This window comes from Rissa tridactyla, chromosome 6, assembly GCF_028500815.1.
Source record: "Rissa tridactyla isolate bRisTri1 chromosome 6, bRisTri1.patW.cur.20221130, whole genome shotgun sequence".
Taxonomy (NCBI): Eukaryota; Metazoa; Chordata; class Aves; order Charadriiformes; family Laridae; genus Rissa; species Rissa tridactyla.
In genome coordinates, this window is record NC_071471.1 from 6,475,135 (window position 1) to 6,495,398 (window position 20,264).

Below are 20,264 nucleotides of genomic sequence, written 5' to 3' on the forward strand. Positions count from 1 at the left end.
AAAATAAAGAAGCAGAAAATCACTGTTAAGGATGTAGAACTGAAATTTTCTGTTGGACTTCCAACACGATAGGTTGCAAATAGGTTTCCAAGGGACAGCAGCACTTCATCCTACGTGACACTTTCAAGCCTGACAGCTTGGCTCTGCAGTTTGACAATTTGCGGTCTACAAAGGATTTAGCTTCAAGCAAGAACTCGTTCCTTGCTGATATGAAATACTGAGTTATTTGCTGATTCTTTTTCCATTTGGTTAAATTAAATGAAATCACTATCAAACAGCATCTGCTAAACCTGCATATTATAAAGGTTTTCAGAGCATCTGAAGCTTTCATTTAAGAACGATTACAGCATAGAGTAAAACTTGTAATACTCCTTGACATGACAACAAGCAAACAACAAATTATAGCGTAGATGTTAGTAAAACATAGTAATTTGAATAAAGATAGCAGCCTTGGAAGTCCTTAGACACGATAAAAGTTTTTAAAAGAGAGATCTTCAGGACATAAGGCAACCACTGATTGACTTGTTTTCTAGGGACATATTTGTTCCTTCCTATTAGAGGCAGGTTTCAGGAAAAGCTAAAAATAACTCTTTGGTGTTCTTTTTCCTACGCATTTGGCTCTTACTGTTTGACTTAATAACTACAGTGGATAACAGACTCCATCCTACGAAGCTCTATTCCAATCTGTTGAACACTATAGCAAAAAATTTACTGGAACTGTTTCATTTCCTGGCTGTCCCAGGACATCCAGGAACCTCATCTGAAAAAGTCATGGTGATGCAGTGATCCGGGATGGCAGCAATGTTCTCGGTGAAGTGTGAGTATGGGCTCTGCGTGTGCTGTGGACCTTCCAGACCTTTACTGCAAGGTTAGAAAGAACAGGGTCTCCAGTCCTATCCACCATGACCTCTAGAGCACCTAAAGAAAGAAAGTCGGGCCTTATCAAGTGAATTTTCTTGCTTGCAGCAACCATGACTTTACACTGGAGAAAATATGAAGCAGTAAAGGAGTACAATTTCCTTCTCATGGCAGGGAAGGTTAGAGGTGGAAATAGCATTGACTTGTAGAAGGGAAACTCAAAGTAGCTTGAGAAAGATGTTTGCTCTTGCCACTCCTGGATAACCCAATGGAGACTTCATTCTAGCACACATCCTGCATAGCCCATTCTCTTATACGAGTATCACAAGCACTGCTGACCACACCTATACGTACCTCACCCCTGGAGGAGCTATCTCACCACTTCGTCTGATGTCACACCACTCCATCCTGAAGGCTGCACCATCCTGCTAGGTTCGAGTGTTTCTGTACAGCCTTTCAGGGCTACGGGCCTCAGCATTAGCTCCCAAGCAGTCTGTGAGGATGACTCCACACCTGCAGCACAGCTACACCTGCCGCAGCAAATACGCTTATGACGCTGCCAAACTAGCACTAGCAGCATTTCTAGTTGGAAATGAAAAGCAGCCAGGCTCACCTCCGCCCACCTTTTCTACTTAAAGCACCCTTAATTGCCAACCCAAATGTATTCATCGCCACTTTATGCTCATTTGTTCCTGTAAAAACCTTGTCCGTCATCTTAACTAGCACTTTTCTCTCTCAAGTGTTTTTGCACTAAGGTGTTTATGGGAGAAAAGCATCCTGCTCGGTCTTCATTCTAACAGCTGAGCTCCCCTTGCCAGACAGATTCTCCTTCCTCTGACCACATCTGCCCTCCTCGGGGGTTTGTGCTATGACATTTTGATTTACATCACCCTGAACGCAGGTAACCAGGCATAGATGAGAACTCCAGATAAGGTCTCACCCGCAGACAAAGCTGACCTTGCCCCTTCTCCGCTGTTCAGTAATTACTGGCTGGTGACGAACTGCTGCTGCCTTCGGTGTGTGTCTGACCCTCATCAGCCCCACGATGCGAGGGAGCGAATGGCCGCAGCTGCCCGTGCAGTGACAAAACCTCACCAATTAGGGGACCCAGCCTGCTCGTTTTGCTGCTAAGCTGAGCCAGAGCATGAAGGTTTTAACTGCTCCATGACCACCCAAGGGACAACTCCCACCCAACTCAGCATCGCCACACTTAGACCCTGCCGATCCAACCTCTGTCCCACCACACCACCATAAAACAAAACACCAAGAAGTTTTACACAGGGGTCTGAATGTCAATCTGGCTTGGCCAAGGACATCTTGAGTGCCAGAGGCAGTGGAAGAGCCACGAGAGGTCTAGAAACGGGCTGGAGAACAGTGGAGGAAGGTCTCTGACACCCTCTCCCCACTAATGCTCTCCTTTTCCGATTCTTTCTGTCAGTCTCGGGGACAAACCGTGGCCACTCCGTGAGAGAAGGAGGAGAGGCGAGCTGGCTGCGGATGCTCGCTGAGGCACAGTGCATCCAGGCTCTGCGGAGGGCAGGACCTGGGGAGGCCAAAACCAAAGGCCAAGTGCTCGCTGCACACAGCATGAGTTGGAGGCAAGCTGAACAGCAGGATTTACTTACACTTTATACACAGCATATAAAATCTCCAAGCAGAAGAGGAGCCATATGGAAACGGTTTTGTGACAGGAATTTTAGTGCAATAAATCCATAAATTTGGCCCAATCTTTCTCTGGCATATTCAAGGGTACCACGTGTGCACGCTTGTGTTGGGGAAGGGGGGCTTGCCTTAAAAACTGATGAATATGTTAAGATACATGAGGAAAAAAAACCACGAAAAACCAACGATCAAACCCAAAGGTAGTATTTCTGTTCTGCTTGTGACAGTGTTTGCTCAGAAACCTGAAGGGGAGGATGAATGAATCAGACTGCCATTAGGAGCAACGTAAGCCAAAAGCAGATAAAGAAAAGGCTTTATGTAGAATAAAACATGGCATACAGGCCAAGACTATATAACAACGAACGACGAATAATAAAATGTTAGAATTAAACCAGGATTAAGTTCCTAGACTATGTCATCATCATCCGTGTGCAACGAACAGCCAGGAGTCTACAAGGCCAAAATCTTGTTCGAAGTTGTGAATCAACGTGAACTTCACACCTCAAACACGTGTCACTTTAATCCGGTTAATAAGCGATTCCTGAAGCTGCTTTTGGCAAGCAGGGTGAAATATGAATGAATACAGCGACCCAAAGCACTGTCCCGGGGTCTTTTAAATTGCCTTTAATGTGTGTCTCCGGGCAGGTAGCGCAGGACTTACCTTCACAGGATTTGCCATCCCTCTTCAGCTGGTAGCCGGGCTGGCACTGGCACTTGTAGCGGTCTTCACCGAGCTGAACGCACTCCTGCTCGCAGCCCCCCTTGTTCACACTGCAGGAACTGACGGCTGGAGTCAAGGAAGCATTGAAGGAACTCATGTCAACAACCCAAGAAACTTATTTCCTATTTTAAATACATAAATGACAGTAAAAGTACACAAACCTCGACAAACAGCTTTCATAAAATGCACCTGTCCCCACCCCCTGCGTGATGACTCCCCCTTGATTTCATGGCGCTTGTTTGACACAGCGTCCCACGTCGGCGAAAGCCCGTGATTCCAGCGAGAGGCAGGTGAGATCTAAGAGCTGTGATGCTGACTGAAGTGCAGCCACCCTTTGATCTGACAGCAGCAGAGCGCTCGGCAATCCACTGAGGTAAGGAGGAAAAAATACCCAGAGCGGCCCCACTGGCACTTGCCCATTGTTGTTTTTTTTGTTTCTGTCCTACCATTGATTAAAAAAAAAAGAATAGTCATCTTTCAGGCTGATTTCCTCAGTCTCACGCATTGGAAGCTGCAAATGACAGGAGTGACAAGCTCCGCAGGACACTTACAAAGTAAACCACAAGGAACAAGAGGCTCTTTAGTACATCTCTACAGATGCTTCTTCTTTTACCCAGGCAAATTAATATTCTTTTTTTTGTTCAACATATATCCCCAGCCTCTGGAGAAACATTTCTCCTCTTGCCAAAATACGTTAACACACACCCACACCTATTCGCACGCTGCATATAAAAATAAGATGGGATCATTTGAACCTGTTGTTGTGCTGTACGTATGTACATGTGAGTGTGCGCGTGGCTGCAGCTATATATATTTTAACAGCAGGGATGTATTATGTTCTCCCTGAGGAGCTGGGAAGACTATTTGGTCCTTCATGGAAGGCAGGAAACTCTGGACCCAATGAAGTCAGCAAAGAGCTTTGCTATTAATTTTAGGAATATTAATATTAATTAATTTATCTGTAATAGACGTTAAGAAAACAATAGCCACACAAAAGCTGCTGTAGGACGCATTTCACCCTATGCTACCAATTACCAAATGCTTAGTTTGTACAGTCAAATATGTGCTGGAAAGACAAAAAGAAAAGCAGATGTTTACATTGTCACAGATAGGTACACAGCAGTAGCCAGGAAACACCTCGCTGACCACCAGACCTGATCTCCACCTGCGCCTGCAAACCGCCCGCCCGGTCACCCATTGAACTTGAAAGCAGCTCGATTTCTACATGGGACGCAGCAGACCTGACACGCTCAAAGCTTCCTGCTCGCTCCACATTTGTATCCTAAGACCCGCTCTTCAGCAAGAATATTCAAATAAGGTGAAAATACTTCAGAACACGAAAAACACCTTAAATCGCCTCCAAGATGGAACGTACATCTTGACTTTTTTTAAAGTGCCATTTTCTCCCTCTTTTTCTGGGCATAAGCCAATTTGGATGTAAGGGGAGATAAGAAGCAACCTGTCGTACCGAGAATGTTGGAGGCTTCAAAGGCAGAAGGGGACGGGGGTGAACTTGCCCCGGTGTGGCCGTGTAGCCCCGACCGACACCAGGCTGTGCCGGTGGCTGGGGAACGAGGGATTACTCCGGAGCCACTGCCGCTGCCAGGTTTATCACGCCTGCTGCCGAGGCACAGGCTACGTGCGAGGAGGTGCCAGACTGAATGAGAAGAGCCGCTGGGGAAGGAACAGGACGAATTGTGCTGCCAGGCGCCGGCAATGTATCTTCGATCAGAAAAGGGGAGAGACTCGGCATGCCACGAGTCCTAATTCCACTTTTTGTAACGGGGCTTGTGGCTGGAGGCCTGAGCACGTGCATGGGGCTCAAGGCAGAAATACGGCATGCCCGCCGCTTTCAAAGATTTACTCTTGGGGTTTGGTAGAAAACCAGCCCCGGTGTCGAGTCCTGAGAGGCACAGCTGGGGATAACGTCTGGCGATGCCGAGTGAGGGAGGCAACATCGCAGGAAGGGGGACGGCAGTGGGAGGCATCAGGAAAGTTGTCAGGAAAGACAACGATCTGCTGATGGTTGAGAAATATACATTTCTCAACCCATTATTTTTTTTCAAAAATGCTCATATTTGTACAAAACCCACTGAATATGAAGCCACAGGTAGATGTATACATAGCAACCATGGGGTTAGAACACACAAACCTATGTTTTCCGTCACCTTAAGACAACCTTATCAATGACAAGAAATGTAACTTCAGACATACTGTACTTATGTGGAAAAGCATAGATTATAGATTTGTAGAGGTATTTTCTTCGCTACTTCCTCTATTAAGAGCCTTAGTGTGCGAAAGTCTCCATAAAAACCCGCATCTCAACAACTTTTCTACATAAGGCAGACATCAAAGATAACAGCTGGCACCAGCGATGAATCGGGCTCTAAAGACCGTACTCTGCTTTCACTTCTAGGAGTTCAAATGAAAATAAATTCCAGTGAAGACAATGAATTAACATGAATCCAAAACCACAGCCTGATACTACAACAAACATGTTCTCTGTCTGAGTTTTTGCTTTCCAGACAACAGTCGGTTAAACTTTAATGAAGTTAAATTTATTACATTAACATAATCAAGGCATTAAAAACAAAACAAAAAAAAACTGGACAGTGCTACTTTTGGTTATTCTAATTACCTAATTTGTAGTGAATGTTCAGTCTGGCACATATACGTAAAAATGAAGTCAATATTAAGCAAAATTTGTGGGACCAAAAAGCTAAGAAAGAAAAGAAGCATTGAAAAAGATAGGATTCTGGAATGGCAGAAAGTATCAGAGATCATTCAAAGGTTTCAAGAAGAAAGTATCTTAGTTTCATTGAACAAGTCAACCCATTTTAGAGGTTGTTTGCTTTAGAGTATGAGCAGAAGTTTCTAATGAGAGTAGAAGGAATGACAAACAAGAAATACATTTCTTCAAACCACGTATTTTGAGGCTCATGCTAGCGGTGGAGGGACGGACCACCAGCGGTGAGTCAGGATCCCAAACACACTGTGATGATGTGGTAGGAGGACTGGACTCACTGGGAAGAGCTTGTGACAGAAGTTCAGTAACCTTTCATGCAATCACACCAGAAAGCAGCTTATCCCAGGTTTTTGACTCTTCAGATGTAGACTGAATATCTTATAAAATGACAGATCCACTTCCTTATGTATGGGAGACTTGCAAGCCATCCAGGCTGCAAAATCTGCTTCCCCTCAAGTGATTTTGGCACTTTTGCTCCCAGAAACGTAAGGTTGCCAAAAAGAAAAAAGACAACATGGAAAGAATGAACATAACAGAAATCTGGGCTGGGTTCGTCTGAAAAGCCTGTCTAAAGGGATGCTTGTTTCTTATTTCTGCAGCTGAGATGATCACCTTCCATAAACAGCTCATTTCCAGACCGTAGTCCCTTGTTATTCTTAGACGTGGGAGAGATCGTTATATCCTCTAAAATATCAACGGAGAAATATTATTGCTAATGCAAGCCTTATTTGAAACGCTAGATGTTCTCCTTAGCTGCCCTAGGGCAAAAGAGATGTGCGTTATTGGGTTTACTTCTTGATCGGATGGGTGCTCAAAACTGAACGTATAAACTGGTGCAGCAAAAGAGGCAACTCTCCATCCTCAGTGGTCAGTGCCCAAATCTCGATGCTAGGCACTCCTGGATTGCTGGTTTATATGAAATGCTCCTCTCTGTCCTCATCAATTAGTAACTGTCTTGTCCTCCAATGCATGAGAACTTATTATATCTGTTTATTTTGGTGTCTTGTCTGAACAGCTGAAACAGAACTCAATATCCTCCGCTCAATATTGCGCATATCCATTATCATGATGGCAGTTCTCTCTGAAACTTACTCCTGTCTCTCGTCTTAGGATTTATTCCTCTTTCTCCTCGATAATTTCTGAGATACTGCAAACAGAACTGAACATTGTATTAAGTATTTTTAATAACTTCTTGTGAATTTGTCAAATGAAAACTCTCTTTCTGATAATGTTCATAGCTAGGACAACTCCAAACTGAGCCTTCTTGACTATTTATGCCATGAGAAAACTATACTATTCTCTGCCCACAGAAAGTTTTACATATTACACAGGTAAATCCGTTTAATCACAACAATGTCTACTTTTTGTGTTTATCATTCCATTCTCTAATTCTTTTATGCCCAAAGCCACTTTAGTCCCTGTTTTGTATAAAATTCTCTCTCCCCAACAGTTGAAAATAAGACTATTCATGGAGGGTAACGTAACTCAAACATCACACCTTTCACTTCTGGGTCCTCCCTGGTCAGATCTGATCAGAGCGCGATGAATTTTCTTTGAATTCGCACAAACCCACTTGTATTTCAAGTTAAATATGAACCATTCTGCTTTTACATTCATTTTTTCTCTCACGCTAGTGTTTCCTTACCCATTCCTTCTCCAACTAAGATAATCGAGAAAAGATTGAGACTTCACTGTTTTTAATTGCAGTCAGCACTGAAAGTCTCTGTATGTGGTAAAACCAACATACCTAAAAGGGTAGTTTCTTTAAATAAAAAACATTATTCCTGCAGTTTGAACACTGGTACGTCTTGTGCTCTAGTTGTATCAGTAAATTGATCGCTGTGATAATACCAGAAATGATTGATGACATATTTGGCTGATGTTAAGCACAACCAAGGGACTTTGCGCAAGAACCCAGACAATGGCCAAACTGTGAGTGAACTAATTCTGCAGATGTGGTCCGACCATACTCGACTGTTCTTCTCATATTACCTGAAATCAGGCTTAACAATTTAAACAAATGACATCCTTTTCTTCTTCACAAATTACAGGACATTTTAATCCTTTCTGCAGAATCCAACGACTTGATTTTTTTACTGATTTAAATGCAACACAAGGACAGTATATATATATATTTTTTTTTTTTATTTTTTTAGCAACATGCAGAATTAACTCTGCCTGTCTTGTTTCAGAGCTCAGAGTACAACCAGAGAAACCCAGGGTTTATTTTTAATGGCAGAGCTGCTAATTGCCTCCACAAGCACAGCAATGGGCGTCGCGTCACGGGCTGAACTGTCGAGCTCCTTGGCGCTCTCATTTACGTGAACATATGTAGGGTAACTCCATATGTGTAAATCAGTGGCTTTGCACCGAAATCTGAAAAACAGGGATCCTTTGGGACCATATCCCCTCTTCCTACTGTTTTCTAATGTTTCTTGGAATGGGATTTATCTGACCAACAGCAGACGTCTGTCAGCACAACTGCGAGCATCGTTCAGGTTAGCACCGCGGTTGCCCAGATGAGACCTGCAGCTGGCCCGTGCTCTGTGTTTCATGTCAGCAGAAAGAGCAACACATCCACAAGCAAGAATTCATGAACTGAAGATCTTCAATACGGGAGATTTAAAACTCACTTAAACAAAGGTAACTTCTTTTGCTGTTGGCTTTCATGTGTTGTCTTTTGCTTGGGTGTGCCAGAGAGGAGTACAGCACGGGTTTTGTGGCTGAGCAAAGCAATTTCGGCATCAGTTGTACCAGAGATGTTACCAGCAGGACTGCAGCGGATGAAGATGTATCCCTGACGTACAGGAGCAGTGCAACCTTTTAAAGACCAATATAGATAAAGGAATGGACCAAAGGGCATAGGAACACTGTGGGAACCTATAGCACCCTAATTATCAGCCCACAGCATGAGCAGAATCTCAGGAAAAGTGCTCAAAACTCTCAGCTTCACATGCACGGGCACCTCCTGCACGAGCTAAAAGGATTAGCACAAGCTAAACATTCACATAACGTGCCTTGGAGGAGAGTTTTCAGCCCATCCCATGCACACTTCTCACTGTGCCCAATGACTAAAATGTAATACAGACCCAACAGGCAAATCTGCATTACTGTTTTCCCTAAAAAACTCAACATACAGCAAAAGCTGAAGAGAAGAGACAAAGGCAGGGCTGCTTCTCTTCGCATGCTCTCTGAAAACCAGAGGAGGCCTCTGAGCACAAACTTAGATATTGCATTAGCCTTTTAGAGCTCCCTCTCCATCCACAGCACCATATTCTCAAATGCATCTTTGTAATTCACAAATTTGGCCTCTGCTCTGGATCCTCCCGAGGGGATTTTCTGCTCTGCTCACTGTAGCGTAGTCGCAGAGATTTTACTTCGTCATCTCACCCCTCGACCCACTTAATGAAATCCTCCTGTCTCTGCTTATGCCACCACCCAGGAAAGCCTACAGTGTCGCAGCCTGGGCAGTCTGACGGAGATGCTCACCTGCTGTAACGTTAAACCCAAGTTCAGGGTGGCAACCACAAGCTTTTATTTTGTCTTCATCACTGAAGACACAAGCTGAGTTTTGGGACTGCTTGGTTGGAAGCACAGCGTTCCGCCAGGCACCCACGGGCAGGAGATCTCACTATCCACTGTTCGAACCTCTTCAGCAAATACAGGCAAAAAGACTATGGAAGAGGAAGAATAATGGGGGCAGAGAAGTCCAGGGCACGGCTGCAACATGCAGGGAGGTGTGACGCCAAGAAAAAAAAAAACACGTTCAGAATTGGAAAAACATTTTCATTGGGAATGAAGACACCATGTTTCTTTGGCATCAAAAACATTGCTGCAAAACAAAAGAAAGTTTCACAAGATTGCATCACAGAAACATGGGACACCGTCACTGCTTTGTTCACACACACACACAAAAAAATGGAACAGATTTGGAAATACCTGAATTCTCACAAGCTGCTTGAACTGGAAGGGATAATGAAATCCTTTGTGAATTACTCAAAACTCAGCCTGAGGAATTCTACAAACCTTTGCACTGAAGCAAAGACAGGTTTGGCAGGGAAAAAACACGTCTTGAAGTATGTGAAGTGCTTGCTAATGTTTATTTACCTATGCAAGTGCGTCCATCAGCGTGGAGCCTGTATCCCGCCCGGCACTGGCAGTGGAAGGAGCCGTGTGTGTTGACACAGCCTTGCTGGCAGCCACCATTCACCACCGCACACTCGTCCACGTCTAGAGGAAGAAGGCAGACGACGAGAATTACAAGACAGCCTCAGCAAAGGCATACCCTGGTTCTCCTGGACGGCACGTAGCTCGTACATAATGCAACCATTCCACTCAGACCGGGGTTTTGTTTACTTCTCTTCCGCGCTGTAAACAGAGCAAAGAAAATTGAAGTTTTATGGTGTTTTTCAAAGTTCCCGCAGGCGCTGCCTCTGTAGTCTCTGCTTCTGAAGCCCTTGTTAATTGGAGTGATCTGCGACACGGCTGTTTCCTCGGGGCCAAGAGAAAAATACAGGGAAAGAATTAGGGTAAGATAGCACATCTGAGCTTGTAGGTACCACTGGTCAAACATTTGGCTTTTGTAAAAATTTGCTATATGAAGATTTCTTTTTGCATCAGGCCTTTAAATCCTATGAGCAGGTGCTTTTGAGGGTACAACCGACATAAATGGAAAAAAGCCATGCAAGGGCAGAGCCCATGCTCTCAATCAACATTACATTTTCAACCACTGAATACACAGAGGGCTTAGACATTACATTTAAGAAGAATGATGATTTTGTGCCACGTTTTCTGTGGCTCTTGCCCCTTGGGCTTCGTTGTGTTCACCTAAACTTTCTCAGATGACCTCCCACAAAAATGATGTAATTTCCTGATGACACCTTTTCCAAACCTAAGCAGGTATCTTTCCATATTTCACATTTTAGGGGATTACATTCAGTCAAATGAAGAGGGAAACTAGTATCAGACCAACTTGAGAACGCGGCTGTAACTTTTCAGCTGAAAATGATGGACAGTGATGGACAAAACAGATCAAGACCAGTTTAAGTAAACAGGTGGAGGTTTAAAACATACCCACGAAAGTGAATTTCCAAAAGTACCACATCAGCAGTTTATGCACCTTTTCAGCAACACTGGGCTACTGTAAATAGCATTTGATTGGCGTGTTGACACCATTACCTTAAAAATCGACACAGAAGACATTGGAAATAAGGGTCAGTTAGTCCATTTCCTGATAAAATTTCACCAGGTGGATGTTTGCCTAGAATTTGTCTGTCCTTTCCTTAACAGTCCCCAGGGATTCCAATTCCACCTCCCTCCATCTCACCCAGAGGCGATGCTGGTACCAAATTATCCTGACCGCCAAAGACATTCTCTCGCTGAAGCCGAACCTTCCTCCTGCAATAGACATCCATAAAGAACCCCCCATTTCAACCTTAAAGACTCCCATTCACTTAATTGCTCTTTAGATCATGCTTTCAAATCATCTGAGGGATTTGCACACCCAAGCGGGTGTGGATGAGGAGACTGGGATTTAAAGAAGAGCGGCTGCAACAAGAGGCAAGTCTGCAATTGCTGCTGCGGGAATGGGCCGGCAGCGGAGCACAACACAGCAACACAAAGAGGGTTTTTTTTTTTTTCGACCCCATATTGCACTTGAGGAAGAAGGGGGTCTGGCTTTCATATTTTCGCTGTTGATATATCTGCTTTGCATTTAGCTTTCATGGTTTACTTTTTTTTTTTTTTTTAATGCTTTTATGTTTATTCCGCTTTAGAAAATCTAATCAAAATTAAATGAAAAAGGAAGTTTCAAAGATGACTTGGAAATGCCCAACGTCCTGGTCCTAAGGAAATGTATTTATAAAGTTAAATTTTAATACTTCACATGTGAATTTCACTCTACCTATAATGAAGTCCTGGTGTTGACTAGTGTTTAAATTCAGACCATTTGCTAATGTGTGCCACTTTTTAATCCTTCTGCTACATTTGCTGATTTATTAGACTGCATACTATGTACATTTCCTACTGCCTGGAGACATCTGCAATACTCTTTTCTTTTAAACAGAAGTTTTGCTTTTTTTAATGTAAACAGTAAACAGAAAATGTTATTCATCTTGTTGAATTCTATACTGTTAAGAAATAGCCTGCTGAAAAATGCCAGGACGAAATCGAAACCAGGAAGCTATTTGTCTTGAGTAACACAGAAATAAAATAAGCAAAAGGGCTCAGAAAAATATAACAAGGACGCAGCTGAACTATATAGCACACCACGTTCTAGTATTTATACTTCAATAAACTCAAATACCGGGAGCTTCAGTATATTAATTTTATAGGCTACGATCAGCTGCAGAATTTCTCTAATATACCAAATACAGTTTTAAGTTAGGCTATCAGCACTTACAAAGGAGAAAAAAAATAGTCCAGCTAATAAAAACAAGCACTTGGAGTTAGCTCTATCGGTTAGTCTCGATTTGAACATTTAAAGAAGTGATTTGGTTTACGGAGGAGCTCTGCACCCAGCAGCTCCAGCACCCGCTGCGGCTCTTCTTTCAGCGGCACTTCCCTCGTGCTCCCACATCCCAGAAGGCCACAAGGCAATTCCATTGCTGAAAGGCAATATAATGAAATGAAAAATCAAAGGCCCTTAAATACCTGTATATACGAGCTATACCTAACCCCACCCCGAGACTCCCTGCAGCACCAGAGGCGAGATCAACCATCCAGCAATGCAACTCCACCACCACCTTCCCAGGACACCATGTCAGCAGCAGGTTCGATGACAGACGATCCCTTCTAGTCTCAAGGCTTTCCCTGCAAGATCAATACTTTAAGTGTTATATGTTGAAAGATTCCTTCACGTACTACAGATATAATCAAGAAAAATGCAACGCGCAGTCGCCTTGCAATGTCTCCTACATCTCAAGGCCAGGAAACAGCTTTGCCCCCAGTTACAGAAGAAAAATGCCTTAATTATTTTGTCTGGGGAGCAGTCTGCAAAGCAGACACTAATCTAAATGCCTGAACTGCACTTGAAGGTTTTAAAAGTCCAACCTATTTGAACATTTATATTTAAATTGCCATCCTAGGAAAGGACATCTATACCAGGCAAACAACGGCTTATGCTGTTATAGGTACAGAAGTAGCCATTTCTTTTTCTACATGGGAATAACTATAGAAATATAAAGGTATTTGAGAATTATGAAGTTATAAAAATATTCTAGAAATATAAAATCATTATATTATAATTCTAGAATATTATGGGATTATGGAAGATGGTATCTGTTTAACCATGCACTATAATTAAATTTGGATTAGTTTCTACTGCAGATCAAACTCAAACAGCTACGTGCTCAACTTTCTAAAGTTACAATTTAGGATGCTTATCTGAGTAAGCGAATTTCAAGCCATTTATGACTTGCTTACCGCAAGTCAGATCGCGATGAAACCAACTGCGTTCCCACAAAACAGTGGGAGAGCAATCCGCTGGGACGAGAGGCGAGAAGCGAAAGGAGAAGGGCGCGCTGGCCCAAGGCTACCTTGCGAAGGGGATTATGCTGCTGGGTGAATAGAGCAGAGTCGGGATGTGAATATCCTCCTCCTCACCTACGGAAGATTTCAGAGATGCATTTCAGTGGGATTCCCCACTGAAGGCGTCTCTGCTTTCCATGCTGTCCGTACACAGCACGTACCACCACGTAACCCAAGAACATACAGGGATTGTGTCCCCATTTACCCACTTTTCATCAGGAACTACCTGACAGGAACAACCTTATGGTCAGTCATACAAGCCAAAAGTCAATCCTACGTGTTTCCAAGATGTAAAGTATTTTAGCCACCATGACACGCACCTTTTTTAGCTCTTCATGCTGTGCGTGTGGGCCGAGTTCTGTGCATTGTGACTGCACACTGACCTCTCCTCCATCCCGAAAGGATGCACATCTCAAGTCCCAAACATGGGAACAGGGGATGGATGCAGCGTACAAACGCACAACCCGCTGCCAGCACCGTGCCCTTTCCAAGGGTAGATCCTACTGATGAAGTTACAGATTTTGAAGTTCTCTACGCCCCTGAATAGGGGCTCTGCCAGTCTTCAACAAAGTTTGCCCCCACATTGGCAACAGCACGATTTCCCTGCCCAAAATCTGTTTAAACACAGAGCTGTGTGACTGCTTGTTTGGAATTCAGGATCATCACATCAGTGGCTTTTCTCATATCGTTACCAAAGCGTTTAGGAACAGCCACGATCAATCAGTTCCTTAAAAAAAAAAACCTGACAGCAGTGTTAAACACAGATAATTAGTGAACCTGCAATCACGTTTTTATGCAGGGGGAAAAAAAAAAGCAAGATGTTGCCAGATCAATTCCCTACTAACAGACAGCTTAGCTTTTTAAACCATTAAGAAATGTAAACAACATGCAAAACTAAAACCCAAAATAAGAAATAAACAACAGTTCTGATGGCAGCAGGACTGCGCGTTCGCAGTATCCCCTCTGTTTTTGTGATCTTTCCCCCCTTTTCTGGCCATAATGCGCAAGACAGAATTGTGATTGTGAGAGGTATTTTTCAGCTCCCAGATTTCAAGTTCTCCGCTTGCAACACCCCAGCGTCACTTGCAGGTGAAAGCAGGCCGCAGCCGCAGCTCCCACGCCTCCGAGCAGAGCGGAGCCGGTGCTGCCAAAGGCACTGGTGCTTCTACCGCAAACCAGGAACATCCTCAAACCTGCACGTAACAAACACCTGAAGGGTCATGAGCCTCCAAAGGGACTCAGAAATGTTTGTCCCTGTTTTAACCACTGGAAGGGCACTTCATGCAATCCTCTTCGCTTTAAATTCTTTTTTTTCCAAGGAACCCATCTAGCAATTTCTGCAGTGCCTTCTCCCACCATCAGTGCATGACTCCCTCTCCTACAGGTCTGCAATGACGCATAGTATCATAGAGTCGTCTAGGTTGGAAGGGACCTTTAAGATCATCAAGTCCAACCATTACCCTAACACTGCCAAACCCACCACTAAACCATGTCCCTCAGCACCACGTCTGCCCTCTGTAGCCATACGCATATATTTGGGCTCTGGTGCAAGACAACTGCCACTTCAGATATCAAAGTGCCCGCAGGTCTGCTTTTCTTTCTAATTCAATTTATGTTTTAAAGCACTGCATTCCTCACAAAGTCATTATTTGCAACTTTTATCGCTTTTCACGTGCCTTCCTTCTGCGCACACGTGTGCAGCTGCTCTGAAAGTACAAGATGAAACGGTCTTCTAATAATAACTTTATTGCACGCTTTTCCTGCTTGCACATTTTTAGTAAAATGAAAGGTATAAGGCTATTTAAAATACAGCCTCTACTGCAGACCCGAGTTCCCTTCCTTGGTCTGGCCAAGTCAACGACGGCACAAACATTTTGAGAATACCAAACAGAAAGAGAGATGATGTGCCAAGGGTCTCCCAGGGATGGAATTCACATCAAGGACACTTTGTCAAGGGCACCACATGAGGTCTAAGCAGGCCCAGGGTGGCAGAGCAAGGCTTCCCTCCCAGCTACCTCCACGGAGCATTTCTTCTGAGTGACAAATGAACAGGCTTTCTCTCCCTTGAATGTAAAAACACACAAAGACTGATAACTGTTCGAAGCCAGCACTTTCTGATAGGTAAGTAGAGAACAAATTTCCTTTTCACACTGCCCAGGAACTGCTGGAAAAAGAAACCAGAACTGGACAGGACGGACCTCATCATTTGAGGATTATTTTTCAGTTTTGGCAAAAACTCTTGACTTTAGCAAGTAAAGAACAATACGAAGAGAGGCAGAGAACAAATAGTTGTGAGCATCACCCACCCCACAAACACTGGAGACTTGATATGGATGAAGAGATTTCTGTCCAGCTGGGAGCCGACATAAGAAACATGTTCTGGGTACATGCTACAACAACCGTCCGCACGCAGGGACCCAAAACCCCCAAACACCATCTGCAGATCTGGCCCAAATGACTTTCACAGAAGCGTAACTACCCCCTTTTTACCAGATGCCTAAGAAATACTACATAAAATTGGAATGAATGACACAAGCACGTTACCCTCCTCCAGTCGCCACAATCCCCCCAGCCCACTGCAGAAAGGAGGGAACCAGCAGAAGCAGAACACAAAACCCTACTTGCGTTTACTTAGAGGATGGTTTATGCTGGCTTTAAAGTCAGACTATAATTACAAATAATTATAGGCACTTATTCACAAAATACCATCACCAGAAAGAGGAAGCACGATCTACTTTTTGCAGCATTATCTTAAAATCCAGTAAAATCAGGGTTTTCTCTCTTCTTTACCCGGAGAGCTCTGTGGGTCGCTAGGCCGCACACAATATTGTGAGGATTAGTCAGTAATGATGGTGACAGAGAAACAGGGAAGGAAAAATTGGCACTTATGTAAAGAACGACAACAAGAAGTTATATTTAAAATTATCGCAAGTGGATAAACTGCTTAACTCAAAACATTTCTTCAGAAATAAGTTAACAAAAATCTGGCTTACCACTCCCTTGCCCTGACTAGCTCTCCCAGTCTCTTCAGCTGCAGATCATTTAGTACATCTGACATGAAAACATCCTTATTGTTTGCTACCTAACACGATATTTAAAATCAACAAAGCTGTATGACAGTGCTTTCCCTTCTGTTATTTGTAACGGCGCTGCGATTAGTCTCTTTTATGTATTCCAAAGGATGTTTAAACCTCACACAAGTTATGAAGTGAAAACATCATATGGTCTTTCCCCTCTAATCTACGTGGCAGACTTTACACGTTAATGTAGTGTGTTTCTAAATTAAATAATTTATATACTTAAGGGAAGGAAGGGAAACGGGCTTGGTTCGCAGCCATTCATAAGCTGATCACAAAAGTCAGAAATCATTCTGACAAAAGTGAAACAAAAAATAAGAACCTCTATTGCTTTAAGTAGATAAATTTATGACAGATTCAGCTCACAGCTTCTTCTAACTCTCATGGTCTCCCCAAGTCTTGACTTTGAAAACGCCCGTAATTTGACAACCAGTGTGAAACCACTCACAAACGTACTCGCTATTAGGCATGACGTAGTTTGCCCTTGCAGCTGAAGTTTTTAAAATGCTCTCTCCTGTTTTACTAACACTAACGTGGTTTTCAGGGTTTGAAAGTTTGATCAGAGGGGTTTTGAAACTCCTGCAGTTAGAAAAATATTTGTCCAATTTTTCCCACAATGAAGGAGGTCTGACATTAGTATTGACTCTAGGAAGAAAATACAAGTTTAAAATCTGGTCAAAAACAAAGCCTAAAATTCAACAAGAAAAAGCAGAATTTCTGTTTGTTTTAACAGAATGCGTATTTCTCTTTCATTGAATCAAACTGAGCAGCAAAGAGGGAAAAGCAGGTTTTGATAGCTGTGAGATTTCAAATTGCAAAACCCCTGGTCTAGGGCTTTTTTATGCTTCACAAAAAAACCCACATAAATATGCTACAAACTCTTTTGAGTGGTCTGCTAGAACCTGATGTTAAAACACCTTCGTGAAATAGCTTTCAGCATAGATAAACGTGCTCCTGCGGAGCCAGCTGGGTCATTTTGAACTGTTAACGCTCCTAGGCTTTTATTTTTGCTCCTCAGCTATTTGTTTCTGCCCTTTCCTGGCCCCTCCGATGGATTATATGAGCATCCTTTGTCTGCTCCGGTTCAAAGTCAGCCAGGTTAGCTCCAATCGCTACTGAAGCTTACTTAAATTTCAGTAAGTCACAGGTGTCTGAGGCAAGCCTGCTACAACAGAATGAATTAACGGAATAGCTCCAGCAAACCGTACCGAAAGGAGCATGTCACGGCCGATAAGAGATTGGTTAAAAGGCATGGTTAAGAGATTCCTTACCCAATTTAGTCCCTGCGCACCGACTCCACAATGAAAGAGGACCCTTGTTAGGGCAGTGAGTTTTCTACTATGTTTCTTCTTTGCCTGGGATTAAGGACAAAGCAGCTTTAACCGGCAAGTATTTTGGCAGGGCTATCCAATTAGCCATGCAGAGAAACAGGCTTTCCAAGTTATCTGCTTATTGAAAAATTGATGGCATTAAAAAAAAAAAAAACCAACAAAACCCACGGCTTTTTGTACAGTACACAAATAATATTTACATCCAGGATTTGAAGGGAGCTGCATTTCCCGATGACTGTTTTCAAGGAGGGAAGAGGACAGAGGCATCTCGGAGATCTGGCTCTTTGGGGGAGAAGCGGGGAGGAAAGGCAGGAAGCTGCTTCCAGCACACGGGCCTGGAGCCCTATAGCCCCAGGGGCCGGGCTCAGCACCAGCAATCGCTTTTGGGGAGAAGACATCTATAAGCGCTGAACAATGCACCCGACCAAGTCTTAAAGACCTGGATTTAATTTCCTGATCTGTCACTGGCCCTACGGGAGAATAAATACGTGAATAAACTCCCGTCACACAATCCTGTTAGTGGGGGCCAGAGGTGATTTGAAAGAAAGACGCTGATTTGCCAAAGATCTTGGTAATTTGAATTTATTGTTGGGACGGCGAATGTATCAGGGAAAAAGATGCTCCAAGACTTTTTTTTTTTTTTAATACTGCTTTCGCGTGAAGACTGGCATAATGCAACCATTGAAAGTGGTGACTTGTTCCTCGCCAATGACGGCATCCTGCAATCACAGTTCATTTCTCAGGTGTCCCTCAAGAGCAGATCACCTGGAGAGAGTGATGTGAAAGGACAAAAATGGCCAATATCTGTACTGCTGGTTTCTGCTCACTTTCAATGCGTTGACATGCCGATCTATCCTGAGATATTAAACAGTGGTTTAGCTCAATAAACAGGCAAGAGCCCCCCATCCACAACTCTATATGCAAACCATATGTTGCAGCTGAAAACTCCGAAGATTATAATTAGAACTGTCCATTCAATTTAAACAAGGTCAAGAATGAAAACTATTTCAAATTCAATAAACAGGCCATTTGAAAGTGTAGACGCTGTGGAGGACAAGCTTAACAACTTAATTGACAGGTAAAGCTTCATTTCTAATCCTCATTTTGATATCGTCTGTAGCCTCAGGAGTCAAAACACATCACTGCTCAGTCCTCAAAATATGCAGAGAAAATGAAAATGTCAGTTGAATGAAAAAAAGGAGAAGCATCTGTTTGATAGCTGTGTAAGCCTGTGATATGTAAACTGCTTTGGAGTCAAGCAGCTCTAATTAGAGTTTCAAGGCATTCTTTATTAAATATACACACAGACACACACACATATATATATGAGTTTTCAGCAATTATTGGGGCCAGATAACTTGCAAGAAAATCGAGGTATAGCATTAAAGAACATGATAATTTCATGGACTGACCTCAGACAACACCATGATATTTTCATACAGCCGCGAAGCAATACTTACCCCTGTCCTTTCACAAACCAGTTCTGTACATTTTTCTCCACTTTTAGTCTTCAAAACAAAAAAGGATAACCCATTTCTGAATCTCGGGATAGTATACAGCATCTCAGCAAAGTAAAGCCAAAAAGGAAGACTGATAGGGTTACCAGCCTCCACACTGGGCTTCTACTAATAGGTATTTTGGCAACTGCATACAGTTGACGACTCCAGTTCACATCAATATGACACCCACACAGAAGGACACAGACTCTCAGTGGACAACTGGTGCCAGGATAAGTGAATGACCACATGAAACAACAAGGGAGTACAATCTGAAGAACGACAATCCAGACAAACGCGTAACTTAGGATCTTTAAAAATGCTTATAGCCTGAAGAAAACAGCCTTGTTAATTTTAGTTTCCTGTAGAAAAGAAGTGAAGGCACCGGCTGTAACCAGTGAAGTTGGAAGAGGACATTTTGTCTCTGCACTGCAGCAGTGTGGGCTGAAACACAATAATTAAAGTTTTATGTAGTTTCTGCTCAGGAAAGAGGCTTTGAGACCACTAGCATCAGCAGCTTCACCACAACGCTCCCGCAAGTTCTTCTGACATGGGGCACAATAGCAGAAGGAAAATTCATGATGGGGCTATCAATTTTTAAATACAGTTCCTCAGCGCAATTCAGTTAGGCCATGCTGGGAGACGGGAGGGTGGCAAAGGAGGAAAGGATCTCCACGAGGAGATGTACTTAATAAGCGACAGCATGATACAGCCCAAACTCCTTGCGCAGATTCAAATCTGAGACGTACTACAGACGTTTATATGTTGGGCCATCAGTATCTTCTCTCGGCGGGATACGACAGTTTGAAAAAACAGTTACGGAATAAAAAGAGAGAAATGACTGAT

At 43.2% G+C, this 20,264-nt stretch overlaps 1 protein-coding gene across 4 annotated transcripts in view; it reads right to left on the minus strand.

Annotated features, from left to right (window-relative positions):
* LOC128911843 (multiple epidermal growth factor-like domains protein 6) overlaps positions 1-20,264 on the minus strand; it is a 211,047-nt gene that overhangs the window by 62,699 nt on the left and 128,084 nt on the right. For all 4 annotated transcript variants that reach the window (XR_008467197.1, XM_054207328.1, XM_054207329.1 and 1 more), the window contains 2 exons: positions 10,095-10,217; positions 3,182-3,307 (listed from right to left, as the gene is read on the minus strand). Coding sequence is in view for 3 of the 4 variants with exons in the window: in XM_054207328.1 (XP_054063303.1) it covers positions 3,182-3,307; positions 10,095-10,217 (249 nt within the window). In the remaining variant the exon portion in view is untranslated. The remainder of the gene's footprint in view (positions 1-3,181; positions 3,308-10,094; positions 10,218-20,264) is intronic.